Source organism: Dermacentor variabilis, chromosome 9, assembly GCF_050947875.1.
Source record: "Dermacentor variabilis isolate Ectoservices chromosome 9, ASM5094787v1, whole genome shotgun sequence".
Classification (NCBI taxonomy): Eukaryota; Metazoa; Arthropoda; class Arachnida; order Ixodida; family Ixodidae; genus Dermacentor; species Dermacentor variabilis.
The window spans coordinates 45,243,769-45,268,689 of record NC_134576.1 but is presented as its reverse complement, the minus strand read 5'-3'; the positions used below and the strand labels follow the sequence as shown (position 1 = coordinate 45,268,689).

The 24,921-nt window shown below is 42.5% G+C and overlaps 1 protein-coding gene across 1 annotated transcript in view; it reads left to right on the top strand.

The window, feature by feature from the left end:
- The window catches only part of LOC142592651 (uncharacterized), an 87,649-nt gene that overhangs the window by 59,464 nt on the left and 3,264 nt on the right, over positions 1 to 24,921 (top strand). The window contains exons 5-7 of the mRNA XM_075704213.1: positions 11,759 to 13,174; positions 18,936 to 19,085; positions 21,193 to 21,296. Coding sequence (XP_075560328.1) covers positions 11,759 to 13,174; positions 18,936 to 19,085; positions 21,193 to 21,296 — 1,670 coding nt within the window. The remainder of the gene's footprint in view (positions 1 to 11,758; positions 13,175 to 18,935; positions 19,086 to 21,192; positions 21,297 to 24,921) is intronic.

The window sequence follows — 24,921 nt, the reverse complement described above, 5'->3', positions numbered from 1 at the left end:
CCCCCCCTTTGAAAAAAAAGGGCATCGTCCCGATGCACAAAATGCCACATCCTATATGGTCACTGCGGGTATGTGCCAGGCGATGAGAACGACGCTGAAGTAGCGCGCGAGTGGAAAAACAGAGACGACAACGACGTCGCGTTGACTGCTCTGCTAAAGTGCTTCCATACGTCCTCTACGCCGGCTTTCCCGTCTTCTACTAGGCTGCGACAATATCATAGTTCACGCCTCAATCCGCAGAATTTACTGTTATTATTAATATGGGTAAGAGCTAAAGTTCCAACCTTATGCTACACTTAGCATTATGGCATTAGCTTATGGTGCTAACGCACTAGCATTATGGCAGCTGGACTTTGTGCCAAGTTCACTTGCCTAGAACATTGGCATGTGGCTCAAACTGTAACTTTTCTCCTCTTTATGCCCTGTATCTTTATCTTTATTATCTTTATTTTAGCTCGGATGAGCAGTTTTCTACAAATATTTTTATTCCCCTAAGGCTTATTTTGAAGCAGTCAAGAAATGGGATAGAATCTTGCAAATCGGCAGGCATAGAACCTGCTCTTCTTGTGAAATAGACCATCTGCCTTGCTTCACTAGTGCCATAAAGTAAAACTTGGAACTGCTATGGCAAAACAAGTTCTTTGAAAACTTGCCACACCTTGTCCTGTTCACCTAGGATGTCCCAGCTATATTTTTTTCTTTTCGATTACCACCTTGCAGAAGTTACATTGCAAGCACACCGTAACTAGAAAGAAGCAGTGCAAGGCGCAAAGAGCTTCTCGTACCATGTTGTAGTTGCACATCATGCTTTATGGGAGGAAAGAAAAAAATTCGGCTAACTTTCCCTGCTGTAAATTTATTTACTACAATGGAAGCAGGCTCTCACACTGGACATTGCTATCTGTTCAATAGCAACTTCTTCACAAAGCACACGTCACATATGTCCACTTTACTATTACCTGATGCGGCCTCTGAAGCAGATCTGCAGATGCCACCGCTTCCTGAATGGGCATAAATGTGAAAGAGATCAACAGAACACCCGCCATGGGGGCTTCAAGGCAATGGGATTGGGATCACATCCAGGTGGCAACATTTTGATGGGGTAGAAAAGCAAAAATAAATGTGTACCGTACATTAAGTGCATTTTAAAGAACCCCAGATGGTCAAAATTCATCCAGAATCTCCCACTATGGCATGCCCCATGATCAAATCATGGTTTTGGCACATAAAGCCCGAGAACGTAAATACTTTTTTTGATTACCAGCACAATATCAACACGAGCAAAGGGCGTGTACAACAGGATGGGTGCGAACTTCCAACCGAGTTAATTCAGAACAGGAATTTGTTCTTAGGTTCAGCCAAGTCATGTGACCATAGTGAACACAAATTTGCACTCTTGCATAATTTTATCTGCATCCATTTTCGCGTCATTGATTTCCTGAAGTGCGACCTACCAATTAGCTGAAGCCAAAATTCAACTTATCGCATATTCTCATTTGCTAACTCTTGATTTATTCTTTCACACTGGTGCCACGTTGAACTTCTGAAGGGTCTGCATTCCCTGTTCAATTCGCCTCTCTACTTCCGCAAATAGCTGTCGTTCATGTGCAAAATCATTATTTACAAGTCATCAATTTATCCATAATTTTTGCTCGCATAAATGCATTCAACTACAATTGTTGCTTCTTCTAGAGCTATTTAATGCAAGAATAGATTACAAGGTTCTGTCCAGTACTTACGCTTGAAGAAATGTTTGAATTCTATAAATGGTCTCCCTTACATGCATCTTACGACTACTTTTGTTACTTGTAGTAATCAACAGCCATTGAAGAAGAGATATCTTGAGCTGCTCTGCTTAGACAGGAAGATTGTGCTGGTGTCACCACTACTACTAGGGAGAACAAGCAGCACTATCCACCCACTTCCTCATTCCCTCTATCGCACTAATCCTTCTTTTTTGAATATTGCAACTTTCCGTACTCTTTCTCCTCCCCCATTAAGCGAAAAGGAAAGTGAGCTGCCTGTTCCATGAACCTGACGACAACTCAAGGATATAGTCACTTTTCAAGTCCATTCTTATTACTGACTCATATGTTACAAACATGAAACCCCACTTTCTGTTTAAATGCCACTGTTAGATGTCAGAAGCAGCATCTCCACCATGGACAAAGTAACCATCTCCTCTTGTCTCATATGGCAAACACTCCTTTGCATAAACAGAGATGAAGATGCAACATTGCATGGTAGATTGTTGTGTATCATGTCGTTTCGCAATACTCTAAATGCACTTCACAGTTACTTTTAGTCATCTGTGATGACACAATGGCCTACGTCAAATTAGTGTCAGTTTTCTCTAAAACTGGCAACACGAATATGATCACAATACTTTTGCATGGTTCCACATGCATATGAAATCATATCCAGGACGACTATGCTTCATTATCACTTCTCGGTGAAATGTTGAGTAGGGTTGAAGATGCTGTGCAATACAATGTACAAGGGGTCTTGGTGGCCAAGTGCTACAACATCTGCCTTGTATGCGGGAGGGGTCAGTTGCCCATGCCGGTGGTTTTCCACATGGGTAGAGGTGCTTCCCGGGCTGGTGCTTGGCTACTTGTGGGGTTCCTCACCTCAAGAGGGGCCCTGCAGAGACCGCAAGGTCTCTAGGCACTCCTTGTCCAAGCACAGATGGCTTTCTAGCAGAGCATCTGCTGTGGCTGTGGGAGGCAGACGAGAGGTGCCGCTCGGTAGCTACAGCTAAAATAGGTGCAACTGCGCTTCTGGCCAGGTACTCAACCATTATGGGACTTCACTGCCTTGCAGGGACACATGGGTGATGGAAAATTGCCAGCATGGGACTTACAGACATCCTTTTTCTTTCATGCTCATGAGTGTTTGAATGGGACTTGAAGTGCGCAGGGGCTCCTTTGCCAAGTGCAACACTCCTAAAAAAAGCCGAGCGCCACATCAGGGGAATCACTTGCACCAATTTTCAACAAATCAGTGGCTGCCCGAAGGCAGTGTGAATCCAGCCCACAGCCTCCCAAGCCAAAACAGATCCAAGGAGAGCAGTTTTTGCCTTTGTCAAACACTCCAGCAGAAATCCCGTTGCCAAAACAATCCCACTCTAAATCATCCCTTGTTCAATTTAAACCAGTTCAAATTTATTTACCGGACAATGTGCTGGAAGGCCCACTGGGCTAAAAGCTGTGAAATTGGCTTGACAAGGGCCAGGTGACTGTTACATGGCAGCAGCTGTACAAGGCGCATAGGTTGAGATTATAGATATGAAAAAGTTAAAATGAGAACAAGCGGATTATGATACATAATAAGCATATTGGCAGATATTAGCAGCAAAAAAATTCTCAACGATAGTTTTGCTACTTACTGAAATTGGGCTAATTAGCTTTTTAATTGCTAACTTTAGGGCACTTGTAATGGTGAAATCGAAGCTGTGGAGTAGTGAAGTCGTGTGCCTCAACCTATTTTTCAAGTAAAGACATCTACAACTGATAATAGTGTGGGGACAGACTGCTCCACAGATTATTCACTTTGTCTAATGCTGTGGAGTAATGTCACCTCACTATATTTTAAGATTTATTTTGGGGAGTTAGGGTCTATAAATCCTCATTCCATTTACCTTTGCGCTGAATTTTCTCACTTCACCTGTCCTCTTTTCAAAGTAGCCCAGTTTATCACCCGGCTAGCACAGCAAGAGTGGCGCAAGTTTATGTGTACACCATCCCAGCTTTACAAATGGCCTGTTCGATTCATTATCAGCAGCAGCAGCCTATTTTATGTCCAGTGCAGAACGAAGGCCTCTCCCTGCGATCTCCAATTACCGCTGTCCTGTGCCAACCGGTTCCAACTAGCGTCCTCATCTGCGCTTCTCTTGGCACCCATTTTGTAATCCTAATGGTTCACCCGTTATCTTAACCTGCACATTACATTGCCTGCCCAGCTCCATTTTTTTCTCTTAATGTCAGTTAGAATATCTGCTATCCCCGTTGCTCTCTGACCCAAACCGCTCTCTTTCTGTCTCTTAACGTTATGTTTAACATTCTTCATTCCATCATTCTTTGTGCGGTCCTTAATTAACTTGTTCTCAAGCTTCTTTGTCAGTCTCCAAGTTTGTGCCCCACATTAGAGCTTCCAGTCAGGACCTGACAATGCCTGCTGTATGCACTCCAACACAGTTTTATTCTTCTGTGAATTTCCTTCTCATTATCGGGGTTTCCTGCAAGTAATTGATCTAGGTAAACATAAAACTCTTGCTCCCTTGCCCGGCTATTGACCATTATCTTTGTCTTTTACATATTAATCCTCAACCTCACTCTTATACTCTCTCTGTTAAGGTCCTCAATCATTTGTTGTAACTCGTCCCCAGTGTTGCTGAACAGGACAATGTCATCTGCAAATCGAAGGTTGCTTAGATATTCGCTGTTGATCCTCACTCCTAAGCCTTCCCAGTTTAATAGCTTGAATACTTCCAAGCATGCAGTGAATATCATTGGAGATATTGTGTCTCCTTGTCTGACCCTTTCTTTATAGGTATCTTGTGGAGAAAGAAGGCACCTGTGTAATCTCTGTAGATATTTTTCAAGATATTTGCATAAGTGTCCTGTGCTCCATGATTACGTAATGCTTCTATGACTGCTGGTATCTCTACTGAATCAAATGCCTTTTCATAGTCTATGAATGCCATATAGAAAGGCTGATTGTACTCTGTGGATTTCTCGATAACCTGATTAATGACATGAATGTGATCCATTGTAGAGTATCCCTTCCTGAAGCCAGCCTGTTCCCTTAGTTGACTAAAGTCCAGTGTTGCCCTTAATCAATTGGAAATTATCTTGGTGAATATTTTATATAATACTGGGAGTAAGCTAATGGGCCTATAATTTTTCAATCCTTTAATGTCTCCCTTTTTGTGGATTAGTATAATGTTGGCATTCTTCCAGTTCTCTGGGACCCTTGATGTCGATAGACAGCTTATCTAGGGATCACCAGTTTTTCAAACATTATGTCTCCTCCATCTTTCATTAAATTGACTGTTATTCCATTTTCTCCTGCCACTTTCCCCGTTTCATATCTTGCAAGGCCCTTCTAACCTCATTGCTAGTTTTAGAAGGAGTCCCTGTAACCTGTTCATTACTACTTCAAATGGAGCTGTCGTGGTTCCTCTGACTGTACGGGTCAGTATAGAATTCTTTTGCTGTTTTCACTATATCTTCGAGATTGCTAATGATATTACCGTGCTTATCTTTCAATGCATACATCTTGCCTTGTCCTATGCAAAGCTTCATTCTCAATTATTTCATGCTGCGTCCATTTTTTACTGCTTTCTCAGTCTTTCTCACATTATAATTTCGAATATCCCTTATTTTCTCCTTGTTTATCAGTTTTGACAGTTTTGCGAATTCTATCTTATCTCTTTAGTTGGACACTTTCATTCTTTGTTGTTTTTTTATTAGGCCCTTTGTTACCTGAGAGAGCTTTCATACTGGTTGCCTTGGTGCCTTACCTCCCACTTCAGTTGCTGCTTCTGAAGCCAGCTTAGTTACGGTTTCATTCATTACCTCTATGTCATCTTCATGTCTAAGGCTGCATATTTGTTCGCAAGTACCAGCCTTCATTGGTCTGCTTTTATCCTTACTGTGTCTAGGGTGGCCTGTTTCTTCCTTACCCGTTATTAATCTTTGTCTCTTCGAATTGAGGTGAATCCTAGACCTCGCTAACCTATGATCACTGCATTTTACTCTACCTAACACTTCAACATCTTGCACTATGCTGGCATCAACAGAAAGTATGAAATCTATTTCAATTCTTGTTTCGCCACTAGGGCTTTTCCAGGTCTACTTTCTGTTGCTGTGTTTCCTGAAGGTGTTTATTATTCACAGCTTATTCCTTTCTGCGAATTCTACCAGCATGTCCTCTAGCATTCCTAGAATCAATGCCATAGTTGCCAATTGCTTGTTCACCAGCCTGCTTTTCCCCCACTTTTGCATTGAAGTCGCCCATTGCTGCAGTTTACTGAGTTTGCACTTTTCTCATCGCTAATTCAACATCTTCATAAGACTGATCTACTTCCTCATCATCATCATGAATGGATGTTGGAGCGTAGGCTTGCGGTACCTTTAATCTATACCTCTTATTAAGTTTTATTACGACTACTGCTGCCATCTCATTAATGCTGTAGAATTCGTCAATGTTGCCTGCTATGACCTTATGGATTAGGAATCCTACCCCATATTGCTTCTTATCTTGGAGACCTCTATGGCAGAAAACATGGCCATTAGTCAGCTCTGTATAAGCCTCACCAGTTCTTCTAATCTCACTAAGGCCAATGATATCCCAAAGAATGCCTGATAGTTCCTCAAAGAGTCCTGCTAAGCTAACCTCATTCAACAAAGTTCAAGTGTTAAAGGTTGCCAGGGTCAGTTTCCATTGGCAGCCTGTCCTGCTCCAGAGATTCTTAGCACCCTCTGCTGCGTTACAGGTCTGACCACCGCCTTAGTCAGTTGCTCCACAGCTGCTGGGGACTGAGGGCCATTGGTTGATCGAATCAGTCATTTGGGAGGGAGTGGCCGAATACTGCACCATGGAGGCCAATTCCCGTTCTGGTGAGGGAGTGTCTTTTGTTGAAGCTTAGTGGGTGTTCCTAATTGGGTTGTACCTGGATTAGTATAGCCCTGCTGGCTCTCGGCATCTTTTGCCAGTGGCAGGCGCCACTCCAAGCCGATTTGCCTGCACTTTTTTCTCAAGTTCACTGTGTAGTTCCAAGCTCATGCAGCGCCACTTCAAAAGTGCAGCCACAGCAGTATAGCAGGGCCTTCTGAAAACAAATGCGAAAATTCTACTAAGATGCAGGTCGTTTGCTTCGTTTTTCCAGCGTGTGCAGTGATTGTATTGCGAATGCCCAATTTTTGTCAGATTCACGGCTGCTGCGCCACGAATCTGATTGTGAATCTGATTGAGCATTTGCTGCCTCTGGCTGCAATGCTGGCACATAGGCTGGTGAGACGAGAAATAACCAAATACCTCAGTATTGTGAAAAGGCAATAGAGAACTACCTTTAATTTGGGTTCAAGCTCCTTTTCTGCCTGTCTCTGGTCATGTTCGAGGGCCGCACGCGAATGCTGGCTTCTGTGCATATGAGCACCGTCGGTGCTGATTTAACAGCCCAGTTTCTGCCAGTGTGCCATTCAGCAGCACAGTGATATCTTTTGTAACACCGTCTGCTGCCATCGTGCCAGAGAAATCGTCTGCTGCTTCGTCGACAATCACAGGGGCGCATAATGTTAAGGAACTGGGCCTTAACCCAGTTAAGGAACGAATGTTAACATACAGCACTGCTTGAACTAGTTCATAAAGTGCAAGCAAGTCAGACAGACTTGAGAACACTTGAAGTCCATGACAGGTCAAGACAATGTCTCAGTGGCTACGACATTGTCCTGCAGAGCACAAGGTCGTGGGTTCAGCTCTCAGTTTCGGCAGCAGCATATTGATGGAGGTGGAAGGTAGAAATGCTTCTGTACCATGCTTCAGGGGCAAATTAAAAAGCCAGAGGTAGTCGAAAATTACTCTGAAGCCCTCTGCTATGGTGTACCTAACATTATGCAGCTTTGGGACATTGAGCCACATAACTTAATTTTGTTTAAGTGACAGGCAAAGAACACGAGGGGCTCGTCAGTTTCACAGAATGACACAACTGCCCTCCTGTCTCACTCCCGGTAAGTAGCACCCTTACAGATTGCAACAGCATGCACCTGAATGAACACATCACTTTCTGACCTACTTATATAACCCACATGGATATGCCTTGGATAAGTTTCAGTAGAGATCAGCACATGATCTGAGTTTTCTTTGTAGATATTGAGGCTACGAATGCTCTTTTAGTTGCAATTTATAGATGAACAGGCAAAAGCTTGTTAAATTTATTTGCCTCTCAATAACAAGAACTACGGAACATACTGACCAAAGTTTACTGAACATTCCTGAATGTTACAGCACCATTCAGTTACAGACACTAAAAAGAAAAATGATTATAACTGTCTTAGCGAAATAAGCTTCCACAATGCCAAAAAAGCCACTCTTATCGCAACTCCAGGTACACCAGAAAAGAAGCAAAAACAAAAGATTGGCGGGCAACGCCGCCTTGAAATTCCCAAACCAGCTCGCTGTGATGTCATAAATTTTGATGCCGTCTGCTCGAGCCTGGTTAAATTCTTATCAGTAAAAATGGAGTACATTGTATTCTGAAAGAGCCATAGACATTGTTTGTCATTTTCTCTTCTAATAATCAACATATTACCGTGAAGTCAACAAAAGTGGAGTTCTTGAAGAATACTTTGTCAATCGAGACTGATTCAGCATTTCGTTTTTAAGGTTCCATTAACATTGGAATGTGGCATTTAATAATCCTTACTTTAACGTTATACATCCAGCACTGATTAAGAGTACTACCTCTAATGTCATAGAAATGTATTATATAAAACATTTATTTAAAGTTATTGTCAAAATGCTGTAATAGTGTTCAAATATAACATAAACTTATGCTGACCTTGAAAATATCAGTTAATGTGGGAACATGTAGCATTGCTAGAATATTTATATAGTGTGCTTCTTGGGGTAGCAGACATGCCAATGGTTTAGTAACAATGAACATCTCCCATTCACACACCAAATGCACCAAAGACTGGCAGGCATGGGCAGGAAGAAATATCACAGTGCTAACATGTGCAGCCAATGTTGTGCTAATGTCAAGCCGGATAAAGCTTTCTTACGAATATGAGGGACAAAATTAAATTATGGCCTTGACGGTGCAGCAATGACTTGGGGAAAAAATAAACAGGCAGGAATTAAAAGATAATCAAGAGAAGATATTATCCCCACTTTGCATTGCGTCCTAACAATCTCGCCACACATTCTTAGAAGTACTAACAAGGTGCATGCTGCAAGCAAAACATGCACCACAGAAGGCCAAGTTAATCCAATCACTTTACAGCTGTAGGGATCACTCGTAGATTGCAAACGAAGAACCCCTGCCTATAAAACATTGAGGTGGCTCATGTCATGGTGAATGCAGGGACGTAGATAGCAAGACAAAAAAGGGAAAGAAAAAAATCAAAGTGGGCACATGTGCACATGTTTCTATGGGGAACATTTGCCCTTGTGTGCTTGACCTGTCACTGACTATATGGGCATGCTAAGTAGCATGCATGGGCATGCTAAGTACCAATTATGGTACTTAGCTGTAAAACTGTCGTTGCGAGTTGCTTCGATCTTTGAGTCAATGATGAGTTTGCCCTATCGTTTTTGGTGGGCCTTGTGCCCCTTCTTAGCGATCATCTTCATTGTCAGATTATTTTATGTCCATTTTAGGGCAATGGCCTCTTACAGAAATATCCAGTTAGTCTTGTCTTGCATTAGCCAATACCATCCTGTGCTTACTAATGTATCACATCACACCACCTGATCATCTACTGTCCTCTGGTGTGTTTAATAATTAAGACTACTGGTCTTCAATTCTATGTATCACATGGGCCTGTTCAACTACACTCTTGCCTCTTGATATGCTTACCAATGAGGTAACTTTCATTGCGAAACAGGATGTTGGAAATTGCTTCCCAATATGCCTGCACAAACTGGCACAGATATACTGAAACATGGCAAGTTTTCACAAAGCGGGATGTGTGTTATTGCGGTGAACTCCTGCTAACCTTCTGCTACAGGGACAGCATGTCTACACAACATTTGTTTCATTAAGTTGACCTCGTGGATGCATTTATGATGTATTTCAGCCTTGTCATATAGCCGTGTGCAGAAGCAATCATTTATCAATGCATGATAGTCTCCATATGCTGTTCCCATTGAAACCTTTTCTATGTGATTACCACTTAAAGCAGGTAAGTATGCATTTCTATCATATTTAATGCAGGGTTTCCCTGTTCAGTATGAAGATGATGAATCCATGTGGCATTGCACTGAAACCATCTTTATTCTTCTGATGTATTCTGCAATATATTTCTCATGAGCTGAACAGTTGGCTGCCAGCCAGCTGTGCATCTTTGGTGCAGAGAATACCATGTTCCCAAATTTCTGGTTGACCAGTATTTGTCACGTGCCAAGTCTTTTTCTCAAACTCTTAGACTGTAGCTTTCGCTACAATGCCCGTCACTATCCTTGTCCACTACATCACTCTACACATTCTGTTATATTACCAGGTTGTTGAATATTGTAAAGCAGTTTTCACTCCACAAATATCTACATGGTCTAGTTACACCATCCCTGATTATGACAACTAAGTCTTGAATTCTCATAGCTGCTATTTTTACCTTAACAGACAGCGACAGCCACTAGGCAAAGTGAATACTTTAACTGGTACTTGCACTCGGACTCTAGCACTGCTTAGTCCAATATTGCCGGTTGAAAAAGCTTTTCTCTTGGAGAAAGTGCCACTATATAATCCGACTACTAATAAGGTTTGAGTGCTGTACAAAGCCAGCAAAATGTTTTGTTGTTATTGTTGTTGGTGGTGGTGCTGGTGGTGGTGATGTTTTTACACATAACTGGTCGATTGTTGAAATTGGCTTACTATTTCCTCTTCCGCAGGTATTTTTACTTCCACACATTTTTTTCAAGTTAGTGCCGGCAGCTTCTTTGTGTCACAGAATTACCAAGCTCTGAATTTGACTATGCTTTGTTTACCTGTGATATAAGCTGCTCCGTAACTTTCTGCAGAAGTCGTACTGAATACAGAACCTAAGCTAAGCTCATAAAGTTACATTAGTCCCAAGTTATGCTAGCGCATAGCGATCTCACTTGAAGACAATATTATAACGTAGAATGAATAACTAGTTTATTTGACCATGCCTTATTGTTGATGATATTTGTAATACTCTTGCTTGACATGAGTGCAGCAAAAAAACAGTAAAGCAAAGAAAGGTTGCCAACCAGAAAAGTATGCAGATCCGGCACACAAGTAACTTAAGCAAAGCTTTAGGGAAGCAGTTAATTGAATGCAGCGCTCTGTGAACAATACATGCAGTTTTGTTTACTTTCATCTTGAGCAATGTGTAATCACGTGGAATGTGTCTGTTTATCCACAACAAAGGTTGCAACTTTACTGCCCCGACAACTTCACGTTTAATCACTACAGTTGAAAATCTTTATAATGAAGCACTCGGGGCCTCTGAAATTATTCCCTGTACAGGTAATTTCATTTTATAAGTCATGACAGAACCGGGAGAGAAATATTCCTTCGTTATACAGCTAATTTCATTCTAGAGGTGTTCAACTGTACATCGCTCACGAGCTATGCCAATATGCCGGCTCTGATTCAGGCGGATGCACAGTGCGAGACACGTACTCAGCAGTGTCACAAGAACAAAGACTATGCATGGTGCTTATAGAGGCAAGAACGGGGAGGACAAGTGTAGGCACAGAAATGTATGATGCGTCAGACGTCCTTGGATGGCCAGCATTAAAACATTAGTATGCCAGTAAACGCTTTCAATCTTGAAATATTCAGCATGCTAATATCCAGTAATACAAGAACGTTCGTTTTTATTCCACCAGTTCTAAAATGCATTTTCATTCTTTCGTGTGAGCTAAAAGTTTTGAACCTGTGAGACTGTGGAAACGATGCTTTTGATCAAGTTTTTTTTCATAAAATTCAGGGGCTCCATATGTTCCGCAATCAACGCATGAAATGTGCAGGTTGTGCAGTAATATTTTGTTTTCTCTTTTTTGCAAGGTTCGCTGTTGGCAAAGTTCACTGGTAACATGGTCCACCAAAAGACACGGTATCGTGGCTCGGCTCCTGGAAATAGCCTCGCATTGAGGGAAACAATCTTTAATGATTCTCACCCAGTGGCAAGACCAATGCAAAGACTGCAACAACAAGAGCTTCTACAGGATGAACACTGCATCCAGGGTGAAGTTAAAGTTGCTGCAGATCTGATGGATTCTGATCTTGCAATTTTTATAGGCGAGGTAATGAAGTCACAACAGCCTGTTAAGCCTCGCACAATACGCTCACGCCGTTCTAAGCGCACTAAAAGCCAAAAGCCACCGCCAGCAGACAATGAACAAGACCGACACAGGGATAGAGAGTTGGCGGCAAATTTCTCAAAGCCATTTTTGCCTGACAAAGTGCAAGAGTCATCAGCATTTTCGAGATTGTGCTCAAGGTTGAAATCCTACACTGTCCTCAAAGACACAGCTCCCCAACTCATTGATGAGTCAGCGCCAACAGATGATAAGAAAGACCTGCCCAAGGATGCAACATTCACAACAGATGACTTGCAGCCCACTTTCCCTGATGAACTGCAACAGCCATCAGCATTTTCAAGACTTTGCACAAGATTCAAATCCTACGGCATTCTCGAAGACACAGACCATCAACAGGGCACGGTCGTTCTTCAAATGCATTCAACTTTCGAGAAGGGTAGTGAAGCACTGTGGGCTGAAGATCAGCAGCGCACATTGGACGACAAACCACCAGAAGAAGATATCGGCTGCGCGGAGATTGGCGGTGCCCTATTACCAGCCAAAAACAATGGACTGGCATGCAACGTGGAGCAGGAGCACAGACCACGTCAGGTCATGAAGGTCACCACATCAGCGGCTTGCCACAGAGGTAAAGGAGCTGTTGAAAAATGCTTTAAAGTAAGAACAGAAGGATATCAAGACTCCGAAAGAGCTGATGCAGGGCACGAAGAGCACATCAACGAGCCATGTGCAGAAGCAGACCATCTAGTGGCAGACAACGAAGCAAGCCTGGGAGATATGGCAACAAGTGTTGCACATGGCAAGGCATGCCTTTCAGCTGATGATGAAGAGCATGCAGGCAGCTCTAGAAAAGGCAGAGAGTCCACTAAGGCGCCAACACATTGGAGAAAAGAAGTCGTAAAAGGTTATTTGAGCAGTGAACCTGAAGACAAAATTCCACAGAATGAGGATGCTGCTGTAGACAAGGGAGAAGTGGAAAGAAAAAAGCGAAGGCTGAGCAAGAGCCCCTACTTCAAAGCAGCAGGCGAGCCCCTGGGTTTCAAGATTGGCTCCAAGCCCTGGGTGCCACCACAGTCGCCGTACAACCTTGTGCAGGAGAAGCTCTACAGGGATCCCTGGAAGGTCCTGATAGCAACTATATTTCTCAATCGCACCACAGGTAAAATGCAAACATTATTCAATTAGTCATCCATTTGTACAAAATAATTATGTCAGAAAATGCTGCTGCACAGCTGTAATTTAAATCTTCAAGTGTGAAAATATGCTAGGAGAGAACCCCATGCTGCGCTTTACTAAGGTTAAGCAGTTTTGTACAAGCTGCAATTTAAACTAGCCAATCAGAGATTCTATGCACAATGGTGTTAGCACATGAAAATAATTTGAGAGTGTATGATGCTCAAAGACTGACCTATATAACAGCTGACAGTGCAATAGGTAAATCTCTGACCAGTCATGGTCCCTATTTGCATATATGATCAGCATGGCAGATAAAACCTCTTATTGGCTGACAACAACTTGCACAACACTAGATTACCTGGTGTCCACTAATGCCACTGGTGACGTTACTTTCAATTATTTACTAATTACACCAACACCACTGCCCCTTTCTTACATCAAAATGGCGTCAGCACACTATCATCTGAATTTCTAGTACACAGTTGTGACAAAGGCTTGTCACACCCTTCCACACAAAAAAGAGCAAGATTAGGGTTCACAAGAAGGTGGAGGCTTATATTCATCAGCAGGGGCTGAACAAAAGATTCACTTGCAATTTATTTATTTTTTTAAATATTTTTACATGACAGACAATACATAAAAAATGTTTACACCCATAGCTAGTGGCGAATAGGAGGTCTAAGTACGGTTACCTGTACTTAGACCTCCTGTTGGCCACTCACTCTGAGTGTTTAGCGCAAATAAGAGCATGTTTCACAAGGATGGTTCAGGCCTAATATAATCGAATTGCATGAGACAGCTTCTTGTGAATCATTAACCCTCTATTGCATGGCGTCCCATATTTGGCACATACCGGTTACCTTTTTTTTTTTTTTTTGCATGCGTGAGATTCCCAGTTGAGAATGTGATACCGTCAGAGTGATTCTCATAGTTATGCGCACTTATTATGGGCAAGTGCTGCCATCTCTTGAGCGATACGCAAAACAGAGGTGAAGTAGATTTTGGGAAGCGACGTGAAACTCGGAGGGGGCAAACACGAGCAATTGTTGTTTTTTTTTTTTTCTCTCTGAAAATTTCGACCGCAGAAACAGAAAAATTATTTTGGCATATTTTTTGGTCTTACCAATTCAAGCCAGTTATTAGTTTTCTCAATTTTGTCTGCAACTACAGCAGAGAACCCGAAATCGGTGTGTGCCATATTTGGCACAGTTACAGTGTCCCAGAATATGGGCAGTGTGTTCAGACGGCAGAGCGCGCCACGCACTGCTTTGAAGCCGGGAGCGTAGACAGGTCCCGGATGTATGCGGCGGCGCTGCAGTCGCACGGGCTGTACGGACGCGTTCTCCGTGTGTTGCGGCCGGTTGCAGCGTGCTTGGTCTGATAGACTCTGAAGGAATTCTTTGAGTTTCTGTCTCATTCGGAGTCACATGCAAAAGGATTGCCATTTGTTGGGCGTGTTGGTAAACTGACTTGGAAAGTATATTTAGCGCCACCGAACAAGGACAGAAGGAAGACGACAATGCACCAAGTACAGCAACTTGATTTTCAGGAAACACCCATCTATTTAACTGTGCATGGGTTAAATAGGTGGGTGTCTTCTGACAATCAAGTTGTTGAAGTTAGTGCATTATGGTGTCGTGTCCCTTCTGTCCTTGTTCGCTGGCGGTAAATATGCTTTCCAATGGAAAAGGACTTTGCGGCTTCTTGAGCCAGTCGACGGCAGATGGGCTCCGTGTGACATTGTGCAGCACTTTGGTTCTGTTATAATACTTAGAAGGAGAAAGTTTTAAATACCTATTGACATCTAGACTATACCAATATAAGTTGTAGAACTTCCTGTTAGGTAGTCGTGCGGATCCAACGATCACCCAACGCCGTCTCAATTTTTTATTGTTGTGAATTGCCTGTCTTTTTATAACTTGGCCAAGGAAATGCAAACAGGGAATACAGAGGTCAGTCAAGATTTAGTATCGCTACTTCACACACATGATAATTCTGACAAAGAAGGGGACGTTGCTTGACTTGATGAGTTAGCTGAAGCTGGAAATCTAACGCTGGTACAGCAGGGCTAAACAGTACTCCGGCAGAGCACCGGGCTTATGTGGAGAAAAGGAGCGATGACCGCCTCATCCATTATATATGGCAGCGTATGTCGCGCAGAAATATTTTACTCGCAACAAATGTGAGGACTGCCGCTCTCTTCTTTCGCAGAACTCTAGTGTCAGTAGCAGAGTCTGAAAATTCACAAATTTGTAACAGGGGAGGATGCTGTATCCCTCCAAGTTGCTTTTTGAAGCACTAAAGAAACTTGAGGGAATATATTTACAACCTTCTTCAGCAAAGAGGAGCTTTGCAGCGACAGCATAGTTGATGTCATGATCCCAGTGAAAGCTTTAAAGTTAATTGGCTATGCCATAGGCTGCAAATTACACGCTAAAGATTTCACGTCAGCAGCTGTGCGTTTTTATGTCCTAACAAGGCTTTACTTTTATGTTAAATGTCTCAGTCAGTGAAGAGAAGCATGACGAAAAAAGAAATTGCACTTTAAAGTTGGCTGGTGCAACATATGTAAGCTGACCCTTGTCTTTCTTATCTGAATGCACAACTTTTTCTGGTGCATTCAAAAAGCTAATTTCAGGAATATAATTAAATGAATTAAGGAATTCATTTAATTAATTAATGAATTAATTAATTATTAATTATTAATGCATATTAATTCCGCTGTAGGTCTTCATTGTTTGGGATGGAATGTACTCGCACTGTTTTTCTGTGTTTTGGCATACTGTGTGTAGTTTTGCAGAGATCCCTTTTACTTGCCGTCTTTCCTACCTGGTTTTATTCCTTTCATAGAAATGAAGGATGTCGGTGTGTCTCATACGCACACATGAGCCTGACGTTCGGGAGCCCTTCATGATGTAAATAAAAAAAAATTCACGAATGAACTGTGCAAATGTAGTTGCGGGGGGTTCGCAAAACAGAATGAAAGAGCGAGGGACAAATGTTTATCGCAAAAGAAGGTAAATGCCAAGCAGGTAAGCTCTTTGGCTTCGGGCTATGTACATACATATTGTTTTGCCCTCTCTTCTACAACAGCGGCTGAAGAACTAAGCGCTTGACGTTGGGTCGCGCATGTAGCGGCCGCTTTTTTATGAATGTGAACCGCAAAAGGAAATGTGTGCACCTGGAATCCGAGTTGGTTATAATCAATTCGATGTCCTTTACTATGGGGTTATTTCCAGCTGAGTTTTCCGTCCGAATAATTTCTGGTTACGTGGCAGCGTGGCTCAAAACAAATTTAACGGCTTTACGCCACTACTTCGGTGTCTGCAAAACCTTTGCTGTCAGGCTAATAAATCCGTCTAATTGGCGTTGAGATGCGCTAGGAGTGCACATATAATTCATCTATGATATGCAGTGAGTTTCGGGGATGCGTCTTAACATCCGCCGAGCATTTTCACGCCTTTATTTGACTGCGACAGAAAATGATTATGAAAATATATATCAACATGCAGCGCTCGCGCTGCGCCATACGTTCCGTACAGCCCATGGTCCTACAGCGCCATCTCGTGCTATCTACATGAAGCGCCTCAGCAGCGAGCGCTTCCTGAACACACTGCCCCTATTCTAGTACACTGTAGCACAGTATGAACTTGAAACACAAGATAAGGTAACGTGCTGCCATCTGTTCAATAGCCCGAAGCTGCAGGTCACTCTATCACAAAATGGAATTTTGTTGATCGCTACGGTGAGGGTGAATCGTCTACCAAACAGCCGCCTGAAAAGCGAAAAGGAACTGAAATGTAAAGGACGTGGTGCTTCAGAGGCACTCACAAGCGTGATAGATGACGTAGAGTTATCGTGTGTGCGTTGATACGATAATCCCGCCGCGACATTTCTGTCGAGCTTTGTAGGGAGAGATCCAGTCCAAAAGACTAAGCGCTGGTTTACCTCAGCCAAGGTGTTTCGCGAAATTGATTGCCCCAGCATAGTAAAGGTCCACAAAAGGTGCATGGGTGGTGTCGAGTCGACCTGCTGGACTCACTGCTTGGACTTTGCCGCATACATGTCAGGTCGAAGAAATGGCACTTTCAAATTTTCATGCCTATGCTAGACTTATCTGTAGTAACAGCATGGCTATTGTACAGGAGGGTGCAGGAGCAGCTTAGGAAGAAACAAGTACTACCGCTGGCTCAATTCAAAGCAAAAATTGTAGAATGCCTTACCTCACACAACAAGTGCCTACCCAACAAGTGACCAGGGAGGACTTCTAGTCAAGACATCGAATTCGAGGTTCAAGTAAAAAAATCACAGGGACCAGCGGCCGCAATGCCACCCAAAGACGACCGATCTGACCAAGTCGGCCACTGGCCAGAATTTGATGAGAAGAAACAAAGATGTAAGCGGCCATCTTGCACAAACAAGTCGTCGGTAAGATAGAGGAAGTGCAACATTCATTTGTGCCTGAACGCACCAAACAACTGTTTCATTTCATTCCACACATTGCGCTAAAAAGACCACCGTCCGCGAAGCTTTGTTTTCCACCCATGGCAGCAAGAGCGCTCGGCCATCTTCGTGGTGTGCCATATTTGGCACAAAGCTGTATCTTTATTAATACAGTCCTTATAACTCTGAAACTTTTTGTACATGTGTTTGTTCATTCAATCAATAATAAAAGCCGAAAAAATAATTTTTAAAATGACTCTTTCATAATTCATGCAATAGAGGGTTAACAGAGTTAAGGGGAACATTGTAAATTAGTTCATTGAACACGGTGTTTTGTCGCGCAAGTAATGTGAGCAGCTTGAAGAGGCAGAATTGCACCATGTGAAACAATTGGCTACACTTCTTTTTTTAATTTAATGTCACCTAGTATGGAGATCCCCACAAATGTTTTTTAGAATGTGCAACTTAAGAACCTGCATTGTCTAGCTGCCGGAGGGACAGCACTTCAAACTGAAACAAACACTGCATACCTTCCACAGACAGTAGCATAACTTATATGAAATCAATAAGAAAGCGTGACTATGTTTTATTGTGCACAGATGACCTTCGTCATATTTCCAAGCATTCTGTTGAGCTGCAATCTTGTTTGGACAGCAAATTGGCCTGTGTCATTTTTTACTTAGGTGCTGTCTTTACAAAGCTATCCTTTTTGCTGGCCTCTTCACACTTGAAATAAGACTTAAGATGTCCACTGTCGGCTTAGCTGTCTGTTTAGCCGTCTACAGTGAGTATTGGAACACAAGCAAGTGCATACTGTTTACTGAAATTTTAATCCGTGCCTGACAAGATATAATCACATATATCTCAGGAAGTTGCGGTGACCACCTGTGCTTGAGAACACAGATTCTGCTAAGGCTTGAGAACAATGCACTTGTTAAATTTCCAAGAATTTTAATTTATATGAAAAGAAATTTCAGATGACTGCATTGGTGAACCATTAATTTCATTTACAGGTGAAGAGTTTCCTTATCTGTATGGCCTTATAAAATGTATATCTTAGAGTTGTGTATTCCTTGTTCCATGCCTGCTCTTCTGATGGTCTTGATTATATTTGATTAAACTGTTTAGTTGATAGCGAGTGCTTTTGTGTTGCTTTGCTTCTCTGTGAAACTTTTCATTTGCTCTGCAAATATGGATCTGAACCGAGTGGCCTACTTGAGTTATTTACTGCCTCCTACATTTTGCATTTGCACACTTGAAAGTGTTCCTCCACTCACACACGTTCTCGCATCGGCATACAGGCAAGGCGGCCATTCCCATCCTGTGGCAGTTCCTGGATCTCTACCCAACTGCACACGCTGCTATCAGAGCAGACACTGAGGAGATTGCCAAGCTGTTGCAGCCACTCGGTTTGCACAGGAAGCGTGCAGCCATCATACAGAAGTTCTCCGGTTAGTTCCCGCACACTAGTGGTTTGTTAATTCCTTAGCACATCCTCCAGTTATGTTAAGTGTCGTGGTTAAGGGGCTACCAATCAATTATTGCTCGTAGGAACAGTTTCCTGATCAGTACAAAATGCTGTCGTGAACATATGAGCCAGATATTATGTTTCCTTGCATGCTGCAGGAAACCTGCAACATTCCATATTGGATGACATATATCGCTCTCTCTCCCTCTCTTTTTCTCTCCTGCGGCTTATTATCATAATAGCGGTGATAAATGGCTTAGATAGCTCACTCTGTTATGGCGTTTTAAACCTCCACCCTCTACGCTAGACATGCACCTAAGTGCATGCCTAAGTATATACAAGTGTGGAAAAAAATAAATCAGGATCTGTGAGTTACAGCAATAATGCAGTGCTCTTGTTTTTGGCTGGCAAGCTTAGGCTAGATAGACCACGCCCATATCAACACCCCCTCAGGCAGCGTAAGGGATGACATTACATGTAGCGCCACAGCCCACCAATGCCAGCGATTGGGCACACAGGTACACGCGTTTCCAGATTTTCTAGGAAACAGGAAAGTGAACTTGACCATGGCATTGATTCAGGCTAGTTGGTCAGTAGTGCTAAAAAGACAGGGACAGGCACAGGAACGACAACATATGGCTGTCGTATCTGTCCCTTCATTAACAACCTTCATTTCCTTGTTGCAGGGAAGTGAAGGTTGTTAATGTATCCAACCCATGCTGCCACCATTCATTTGTCATCCTTGTGCACTTTATCATATGTCAGCCTCGAAGGGTAACCATAATCTCGCTGTAGAGGGAATGTTCTGACAATGCAGTTGGCACTTGTCAGATTGGATTACGCTTCCTGCACTCAGCCTCTTAATTAAGGTCTACCATTGTAGGTGCCACATCAATTGATGGTCGCCAGAACAATCACAGAAAGTACCATTTGTGTTGGGTACATTTCATAATAATGACCCCAGTGTGCATTGAGCTACAACATTGTAATTACAATCCAACATGGTGAGAACTAATATTGCCAGGTTTGGTGACTTCGTGCCAAATTGGCTGCTTTTAGAAGCTCCTGGCAACCTAAAGCCGTGGTTGGTGCAGCAAGGATGTTTCTATACTGTTTGTAGTTCGCTTGTATAATTCCGTGGAGAACAGAGCCAGTCACTGGCATGTCTAGAGGGTCAGTGCATGTGGCTGTATAAATTGATTTGATTCCCTTGTGATCGTTGCATCATGTACTCTGCAAGAGACACACATACCCACACCAAACCCCAGGAGGCAGGCAAGGAAGGTGTCGCTCTAACCCCTTAATTGTTTCGTTATTTTAACCAAAAGTGAGCTTATTTTGCATTTTTTATGGCTTATTTTCAATCTTCTCTTCATTGAAAACCCTTCTGAAGCTTTTTCAACCAATTCACTTCATGTTTTAAGCATGAAAACCTCATTTTACCTCTTCAATATGCAATAGTACATATGTACTTGTCATTCTGATGCTGCTTTCTGTATACAAAGAGTACAAGTAGCATGGAGTGCAAGAGTCTTGCTGTTTCGAATGTCTTGAAAGGCAGCAGAGGTACACTGCATGGGCGGCACTCTCTCATCTCCCTATACAGAGAGCTGTTTTGGTGTTGCCTAAACTGTGCTTTACTAAAGCACATCACTTGTGTTGCTCCTGACATATTTCTGTATTAGAAATAAGATGGTGCAAATAAGATCTGTTGGTGCAAATCAAAGAGAGAGGGAGGGATGAGAGAAATGAAAGTGAGAGAGGTTAACCGGGGCAAGAAATCGGTTCGCGACCCTAGACTGAGAGGGGGAGGGGACGCAGAGAGACGGGAAAGAAACGGAGAGAGAGAAAAACAGAGCGCATGGATACAAGCACTATTGTTCACAGCAAAGAGTACAGGTAACACTTTTCAGTGCTAGAATCACTCATGCATGTTTGTTGTCCGTAGGAATTGCTCTTCTCTGTTGCTACAAACTGCTTTTAAAAAATGCAGTTTTTTACAAAGTCAGCACTCGCATACCTCGTGGTAGAAATGACTACATCTTGTGAGTGACCATCGCCGTAATCACTTGGTCATGGTTTTCCTACAGAGGAGTACCTGACCAAAGAATGGCGATACCCAGACGAGCTACATGGAATCGGCAAGTACGGGAGTGACTCATACCGTATCTTCTGCATCAACGAATGGAGAAAGGTAAGACAGAATAGCCCATCTGTTGTGACCAAGTGTAGCAGAACACCTGGCATGTAATTGCGACTTTAACTTACACATCAAAGTAACTATCTTGGGCTACCAGAGAGGGTAAAAAGCAGTAACTACTACTGATTAGGCAGAGCAGTCTAGACCCACAGTAGTAGCAGTGTATTCTTGTCTCACTTTTGCATTGCTGTACAGCATGCTTTTCTGTGTATGTATGTACACTGGGTGGAGGGACATATTCAGAATCATACTTATCAGCGCGAAAACAATGGAAGGCACAGAGTTAGAACAACACAGGACGAGCGCTAACAACTAAAATTTATTGAACAAGATGCTCAAAAAAGAAAACATGAACAAACCAACATCTGTGTGTGCAGGAAATCGAAGTCACCTGTATATAGTTACTGAGCAAGTGCGTTTAACAATCTTACAAAATGACAGATGGCTTAGATACACGATCATCCTTAAGCCTTTCTATATGGAAGGCTTAAGCAAGCTGACGAGCCCTTCTGTCTTTGTGCCTGATGATGATGTCAGTTCTTTTGAAGACAGGTTCGCACCCACAAGTTCTGCAAAGCACTGAAAGATGAACGGTCGGCATTCCTTTTAAAGTATTCTTAGGCTGACGAAAGTGCTCATTGATGAAGTTGCCTGTCTACCCAATGTAGGCTTTCCCGCAAGGGAGAGGAATTTGATAAACTACACCTAAGGCACAGGCAACAAAGGGTTTGCGATGATTCACAAAGCAACCAACAACAGTTGATCTACCTGCCTTCCTCTCAATCATAGCATAAGCCTTACCTACTTTACAGTTGGCCAAAAAAACAACATGTACGTCAAAACCTTTAGCTATCTTCTTAAAATGATGGGACAGTCTGTGTAAATATGGCATGACAGCAAATCTGCTACTCTTCTTAGTGCCCATGTTGTCAGTTTTAACAGGACGAGGTTTACACTTCTTGACGAGTCTCTCGGATGCCAACACAAGCACATGCCCAGGGTACCCTGCATTTGTTAAACGAACAACCTGCTCCTGAAAACTATTGCAACGTTTATGTAGGCAAGGCTCTTTACGGGCCTTGCCTACATAATACAGGTCAGGATTTTGAGCAATAGAATTCTTGATAATCTTTGAATGCCCAGATGAATGACTAAGAAGTGCTTTTTTTTTTTTTTTTTTGAACGTGGGGCGAAAGACCAGCAAATATGGTCGTGTGTAAAAAACAAGCGTAGGTCGAGAAACAACAATGAATTATCTTTTGGCAATTCGCAAGTGAAATTCAACCCACTAGCTCTTTCCTTGAAAGTCTTCAACAGGTTGACATGGTGAAACGGGGGACAATCCCTCCTAAAAAGAATTAAAAAAACGTCGACATAGAAAAAAACCTTCACTACCAAATGACGTATTTGCAATTCCACCAGCCGATCTACAACACTTAAAAAGATGTCGCTTAAAATTAATGCCACCCTAAAGCCAACGCACACTAGAGACTTCTGAATAAAAAGGTTGAGTTCCCATGATACAAATGTGTACTTCATATAGAAGTTCAGGAGCTCTAAAAAGGCTTCAGCAGTTACCAAGCTGCTGTTAACAAAGGCGATTTCATCATTGTATTCGATGATACAATCTTTGACAACACTTGCACACGCAGGTGTTGATTTTTTCCTGTTTTTTTTTTCGAGCACCTTGTTCAATAAATTTCAATTGTTACACAGTGCTCGTCCTGTGTTCTTCTAACTCTGTGTCTTCCGTTGTTTTCACACTGGTTATTAAGTATGCGTCATTTCCAACGCGCCCACCTTTCTACCTTGCTGCAATAGGTCAGAATCAGTGCAACAGTCCAGTGGACAGAAATGACCATTCTATTTCCACACCAGAAACTGCACTTGCTTCCCTCCTTTCCAAGTGCCACTCTATCCTTCGAGCCCAAAAATCTTTATTTCATGTGAACACACGCGCAATAATCCTAACCCTTCCATATGTTTGCTCCCTCCCCCATAACCTTTCTCGAATGGAAAGAGGCACGGGCCACCTTCTACCACATGGCAACCCATGCACTGTCTAAAGCATTCTGCTCCGGCATTGGCAGCAAATATCTCTCCACCTGTGGTGGTTATGCCTAGGAATGATTGCTATGCCAGAGAAAATGGTTACCAAGCTATGAACTGATCAAGCAGTCATTTGTGTCACTAATGGGCTCAATAAGCCATCATTTCAGTTGTCACACTAAACTTTGAACAAAACACTTATTCAAGCGAGATGTGTTGAGGTCTGCATGGTTTTATTTCAGGACACACACATGCCACAGAACAATTTGTTCAAATTAAAAGAAACACACAAGCATGAGCCAGACACTCAGTCCCAAGCCAGTGTTTCGACTCTGGAGCTTGTCTTCATGTGTTCCATTGTTGTAGTGTTAGTTGCTAACAGAGACTTCTTTTCAATTACTGCTGGCCCCACTTCAAGCCTACATCTTCAATAAAATGTCCTCCTGGGAAACCATTGTGCTCCCCTGAGCAAAGGTGTATGGACCATTCCGCAGTAAAGCCTATTTTCTTTTCTGCCTGTATATATAACTTGACATTTAGGACTGCAACCCAAATTTGCCATTGTGAACTTTCCGGTACAGTTGCCAATTTCAGTTTGTGCATCTGAATTATGAAGAAATTCCGTTTTCTTTCCAAGCCTGTGGTCCATATACTTTTGCTTGCTGGTGTACATTATATTGCACATTACCTTCAATCCAGGTCAAAATTAACTGGGAGTCAAATAAGTAAAATATTTATCCAGGATAAGAAGTAATATGCCTGGTGAACTCTATAAAAGTTGCTTAATCAAATTCTACCTGTCGACTTTCCTGAAAATTAATATTAATTTAATGCAGCCCACTGTATTGTCAAAGATGACAAAAAGCACCTGTGAAGTATGCTTTGAATACTGTTACATGGCATGAAAATAGAGGATGTAGCATTGACATGCTAAGCCACTATACCATGTTACACCTCCATGTCTCTGTGTTTCCGTTAAGAAAAACTGTTTTTACTGCAATGAACACAATTAACAGCAACTTTCTCTTTGTACATAGAAATTATGTTTTCAGCATCTAAGTTTGGTATTTAAACAAATTTGTTCTTCATGTTCCTAATATGCCAGTTGGTAATAAGAACCAACTTGAAAGTGATTATCTCCTTGACTAGTCTTCCGGTCTCGGGAAGACAAACTAGTCCTTCCTGAAGACTTGCTCAACTTAACCCTCTTAGGGTCAATGACGTAAATATACAGTGCCGCAAGCAAGTCCAAAATAGTCGATGCCATATATTTACGCCGCCATCTGTACGGTTAAAAAGCGCACCAATTTCCTAATTTTTTTTCTTTCCTGGCATGTGCTGCCATTATGTGGGAATACAGGGAATTCTTTTCTCATGCCTCCCTCTCTCGGTTTTCGTTGCATGGTTTGTTTTAGAGGTAGTTTGCTCTCGTGCGTCTATATACTACCGCTCGCGCATTGACGCACGTGCACGTGGGCAGCCGGCGATTTGGGTTTTGTTCCGCTGGCAGTTTCGGCTTCTTGTGCCCGCAAAACTGATGGCTATTTCGTTACTAATCGCTGAAAGGGTG